Below are 5,736 nucleotides of genomic sequence, written 5' to 3'. Positions count from 1 at the left end.
CAATGGTGAAGAGTACCTCCTGCTGATAGCTCCAGCCCAGTGGCGCGACAAGGGTAAACTGCCATCAGGAGGACACCACCTACCTCCCCAAGCCAGAATACCACAGCCAAAGAAAAGACGTTCCCCCTCACCCACCACCAGCTGAGTTATCTCAATGGCGGTGGCGGCTCGGGCAAGACGAGAGCGATCGAGCTCTTCAGGGTGAGAGACCCCCTGGTGTTCACCCCGATGCATCGGCTGGCCAAGGAGATGCGGGCCAGAGGCGTCAAGGCCCAGATCTACCACAGCTTCTTCCGATGGAGTGGTCAGAATGAGTGGATGCCAGACCGAATGGGCCAGAAGTTCATTCCCCACGTCATCATCTGGGACGAGGTTTGCACAGTCCCATGGCCCATCCTGGAAACATTCCTAGCCTGGCTGGAGCAGCGTGGGGTCCAAGTTATCTGCTGCGGTGACCAAGGCCAGCCCCCATCAATTGGGGGCGAGATGCCCCATGATTGGCTCCATGAGCACTTTGGTTGACCTCAACCTCCTCGTAGTAGTCATAGAGCCAAGGAGGACGCCCTCAAGGCTTTGAAAAGAGCAATTCGTCTGCAAACCAATAAGGTCCAGTGCCAAGAAAGGCGCTCCCCAGCTGCCTAGGGTGGGACAGATTCGTGGAGCAGTGGAGTTCCGGTGATCTCCTCCTCACCAGCTGCCAAAAAGTCAGAGACAGGACACAGGAGTTGCTGTTCCAGAGCCACAAGCAGCGATACCCAGATACTCCAGTCCCACTCCTCTACCACCCAAAGGACAGCCGGAAGCAAAATATCATGGTAACAATCCCCGGAACAGAGAACCGTGAAGAGCTTGTCCTGAACGACATTGTGGAAGTCGCCATTGAGGTTGCAGAGCAGGCCACTGCGTCTCCCCATAGCGACTGGTGTCTCGGCTGTGCGCTCACGGTCCACTCTTCCCAGGGCCTCTCAATCCACGACCTGCAAAAGGTCTGGATAATTGACGACTACCTCCAGTGGGCAAACCTGGCCTACCTCGCGGTCTCTAGGGTCAAGTACATGCGCCAGCTCGAACGGAACGGGTGACCTATTCACCAGTGGAGGGGACTGAGATCAGGCAGCCCACTGAGCAGCAGCGCCGCAAAAACATTGTGAAAAAGCTCGAAGCCTATAAGCGCCAGGACCAGGCCAAAGGACTCCCAGGGCTTAACCTCCAGGTAGACTACATCCTGCAGCTCAAAGCAAGCCAGCAGAACCATTGTGCAGCGTGTAACATTGAAATGCTCTGGGCCTACCAGCCCAAGGACACACAGCAGTTCAGCACTGACCAGCTGGACAACAGTAAAGGGCATTGCAAGGGCACCATGCGCCTTTGTTGCCTAGAGTGCAACCGAAAACGAGGGGCTGCAGCTCTCAACGAGTGAGAACGCCATCTGGCAGGAGCTGGGTATTGGTAGGTACCACAAGCAGCTCTTTCCGGACAAAGCCACGAGCTGGTCCGTCCTGAAGGTAATACAGGACCGGATCATAAGCCTTTGTCACTGACCTTCCCAGCCTGTAAACCTGGAGGGAACGCACAGGGTCAGTAGCACAGTGGCGACCCCACCCCCCCCCAACTCACCTGGCTGGTACAGGCATCTCACCCTAACACCAGAGGGGAGCTTTTGCTCTTCCAAGCCGACAGTGTGACTTGCAGGCGGAGAGGGCTTTTGTGCGACATAGCCGCGCAGCGAGCTGCTGCAGGCTCATCTCGGTGCCACAACTCCAGTGATTTCTGAGCCGTGTCAATCATAGTGTGAGCCAGAGGTCCGGGGATTTTATGCCTCCGCGTGCAGTACCCGTGCAGAACAATAGAGTTCTTCAAGGATTCCCACGATCCTATACACAGGTGCACAAAAAAACCAAAAATCGAAAACTCGAGCATCACGACTCCAGTCGTGTCAGCGTGCTGCCCCAAAACGCAGCGGGGCAGATGAAACACGGTCTTTTCGGATTACTTGGCAAATTTGTAGGCAACAAGGCCCATCGCGACCATCCCCGCGATGATGAAGGCAATCTCGCGGTCCTTTTGGCCATCTGACGGCGTATAATAGTCTGAAAGCTGAGGTTCACAGCCAAGGGGGTCAAGTATTTTGCCCGTGACCAGGGCATACTCATGGATCGCAGCGTTGATGTCCTGGAAAGTTTGTACGGCGTGGCCTCGCCGGCGAAGCTCCCCGTTGATCCAATTGAGGCGTTCGGTCCATTTTCGAGACCATTCGGCCTGCGCAGCTTGTAATTGTTCTATGGCTTTATCATGGCGCTCACGCTCTGCATCGGCCTCCGAGCTTCACAGCATTGAGAAGAGGGTGGTTGCTTCCGCTGAAGGCCAGGGCGTTCACAATGGGCCCCCCCCCCCCGACAAGCATTGCAATCGAGGCCATGTTGCTGTTGCGTTACTTCATAATATCTGCAGGTATGATGCCCTGTTTAATTAGCATGTCCTTTGTCGCCATGGCCAGAGTCACATCGACGACAACCATGCCAACGTCATGGGGGGTGAAGTCAAGCTTGGGTGCCAGGCTGCCAACGACCATCTTGCCCAGGTGAGAGTAGCCCATCACCAGACCAGAGACAATGGTGCTGTGGTATAGCGTATTGACTAGCATTTTTCCATCAGCGCTAGGAGAAGATATGTTTCGTCACTTGTTGCTGCGACAATAACACTCACTGCATGTAGAAAGGGTCTACTGTATAGGAAGGGTTCGGAGATGGCTTTAATTGCTCAACGGCGGGTGGGCGGGGCTCGGTTTTTTGCGCCTGCGACCCTGCCGTGTGCTGTTGGCCTTGCCGAGACGACTGTAGAAACCACACCGCGCCTGCCAACCCAAGACCCCCAATGATCCAGAGGGTCCAGTCCGCCGACTCTCGTGATGTGGCCTGCTCTGTCGCCGCAGGCCGCGCTTGCGTGAGCGGGCTGGTGTTCTGTTTATCCCCTGCGGCAGCGGCTACGGTGCGGGGAGGGGGAGGGGGAGGGTGGGGAGATCCCGTGGTTTTTTCTTGCGGAACTGACGGGCACGAGATAGGCATCTTAGCCTCTTGAAGCGCGGCCAGGAGGTTTTCCTGCTTAGCCTTTCTGGCGGCGGCCCCGGCCCTCCCTGCGGCCACATTTTTTGGGGACTTCTTGGCGCGCCGCATTTTTTAGAAGTCTGCGGCTCCGGATCCTGCAGCGGCACAGTCACTCTCACTGTCAATTGGCTTATCTTCTATCGGGTGGGGGCAAGTGCGTCCAAATTGGCGATACTTAGCGGTCGTCAAGGCCGCTGTGAGTGGAGCTAAGTACATGCTGTGCTGCTGGTATAGCTCGCATGTGGCACTGCTCAGTGCGTGCCCGACAAACGGGTCGCTCTCGAGGTCAGCAACCAACTTTGGTTGATTTTTCTGGGGGGATCGGTAGAACCGTGCCAGCAACTACGGGGGCATCTAGCTGCAGCGCGGCTTGCCCAAGACTCTTTGTCATGGCCGCGCCAGGTCGCACCTCGTAGCGCGCATAGAGTTTCTCGACCTCCTCATCGCCTATGGCGTCGATCTGGTCAATGGTAAGGGGCGTTCTCAGATACTGTCTGGTCTGCCTGCGAGCAGCCAGCACAGCTAGCCTCTCTCATTTGTGCCCCATGCTAGGGCCCAGCGCTTGCTCTGTCGAGGCAGGCTCCATCTCCGCTAGCAGCATATCGATGAGATTGTCGCATTCCATTTCTGAATTCGTATGAATAAGTCTTGCCACTCTGTCTGTCAGCTCAGCGACTATAGTCAGCCGCCGCCGAACTCTCATATATTCGTATCCGCTTCCTCCCCCCCCAACTAAATCTCCGCGAGCTCGGGGCTCGACAAGACCATGCAGACAATCCGAGGTGAGCTGACAAATAATCTGGCCAAACTGTCCGAGCTGGATGAGCACATCGCCCCTGGAAAAGAGGAAGCTGCAAGAGTCAGAAGAGGCGGATGAGTTTACCAGAAGCCGCAGCGCAACCGAGAAGATGAGCGACCCTCAACAAACAGAGCGGCTCTCCGGTCTCAGATTAACCGAATCCAAGAGACGATAAACGGGATCCTCAATGAGGACACGACGCTTGCCAAGCGCCTTCACACCCTCTTCCTGGAGCAAGGGGTCACGATCGCATCTATCCTCATGCCGATTGGGATGGCGATCTTGACCCTGGTGCTGGAGAAGACCTGGGGTGGTGGTGCAACACCCCCGCCTCCTCCTCCGACACCGTCGGATGAGGGTGCCCTCAAGGAGGCCCTTGGAAGTGCTCTTGCCAAGCTGGCAGGAGAAGCAGCCGCAGCTCTTCCGGGGATCATTGGCTCCATTGTTTCTTGGCTTCTCACCCTTCTCGCAAAACGACTGGGTGACTGGCCGAAAACCTGTGGGCCATGGCCCTCGCAGTCGGAGGGCTTCTCCTAGTTGCAGCCCGCGACTGGCTGGCGGTGCCATCAACAAAGAAGCCAAAGCGCGAGTAGGCCAATGGCGACCCTGCCCATTATAAGGGCAGTTTTTTCATCTTCGTGTTTCGTGGCGGGGGGGGGGGCACGGTGTCCTGTGGCTTCACTAGACCCGTTTTTTCTGACGTTCCGCCAGAAGCCACCCCCGCGGATGGTTCTTGTGGCTTTACCAGACCGATTTCTCCCGTTGTGTGGCTTGGTGGGACGTCTGACACATTGATCCCGGTGTTCACGCCAAGTCTTTGGTCCTCTGATGCGATACCAATCTTGTTGTTGTACCCTGCTACTTGGCCTATACATAGCAGCATGTTGCTTGGGGCCATGTAGACCCCGAATCCAAAGCCAGAGTTGACCTTGGAGCCAGCATACTGCAACACATCTTGACAGCGCTTGATTGCTGAAGGGAGGTCCACCAGGGAAGAGATGGCGTCTTTCAGGTTCGCTAAGAACTGCTTCTAGGTATTGAATGCTGTGCCGGTCCTAAGGATGCGTGTTCTTGTCTGAGTTTGGGACCCCATGATCGCCCATACGTAGGTCCTGATGCTATCGTTTAGCTGCTCAACCCCTGGCCCAGTGAATTCTTGTGATTTTTCAAGGACGAAGGTGCTGCAGGCACTATCCGCGTTCGAGGAATCCTGCTTAATGAAGTCTACATGCAGGGCCTCGTTTGTTGTCTGTTTTGTGAAAGACATGCTGGCCGGGTTGTATGCCCCAACACTCATGGGGTGATATCCAGTAGTTGTAAAACCGGCCCCAGACCATGGTTTTGGCCCTTCATGCGCCAATTTGTGTGCAGGGACACTCCAAACTCGCTACACATTCGCTCATACGCCCACCGATCCTATGGATTGTTGAAGGCCGCCCAGGCCTGATCTGCGGGCAGTGGAGATAGCAGGAACTGCAGATGCTGGAGAATCCCAGACGACAAGGTGTAGAGCTGGATGAACACAGCAGGCCAAGCAGCATCATAGGAGTTCCTATGATGCTGCTTGCTCTGCTGTGTTCATCCAGCTCTGCACCTTGTTGTCTGCGGGCAGTGGAGCCTGTATGTTAACCAAGGTTCTGCGAACCTGGCAGTACACATGGAAGTAATACAGGGCCCGCATCAAAGGATGGGCAGTGGCGAGATGGTCCTGTGCTGACACGCCACAGCCTGTCGTTGCACACCCCACGGCGAAATTCCCTTGGTTCTGCCAGTATAGGGTTGCTGTTCCACGCCTGTATTAGCTGGTCAGATGCGACGTTAGGCAGCCGATAC

The 5,736-nt window shown here is 55.9% G+C and overlaps 1 protein-coding gene across 1 annotated transcript in view; it reads right to left on the bottom strand.

Moving 5' to 3' along the window:
- LOC125486123 (vascular endothelial zinc finger 1-like) overlaps nucleotides 1-234 on the bottom strand; it is a 16,492-nt gene extending 16,258 nt beyond the window's left edge. Inside the window, exon 1 of the mRNA XM_048612351.1 lies at nucleotides 84-234. Within this exon, the coding sequence (XP_048468308.1) occupies nucleotides 84-234 (151 nt within the window). The remainder of the gene's footprint in view (nucleotides 1-83) is intronic.
- Nucleotides 235-5,736: the final 5,502 nt, after the last annotated feature.

This window comes from Rhincodon typus, chromosome 26 (assembly GCF_021869965.1).
Source record: "Rhincodon typus isolate 14 chromosome 26, sRhiTyp1.1, whole genome shotgun sequence".
NCBI lineage: Eukaryota > Metazoa > Chordata > Chondrichthyes > Orectolobiformes > Rhincodontidae > Rhincodon > Rhincodon typus.
Note: the sequence above shows the minus strand (reverse complement) of the source record. Positions and strands in the feature narration are given on the sequence as shown.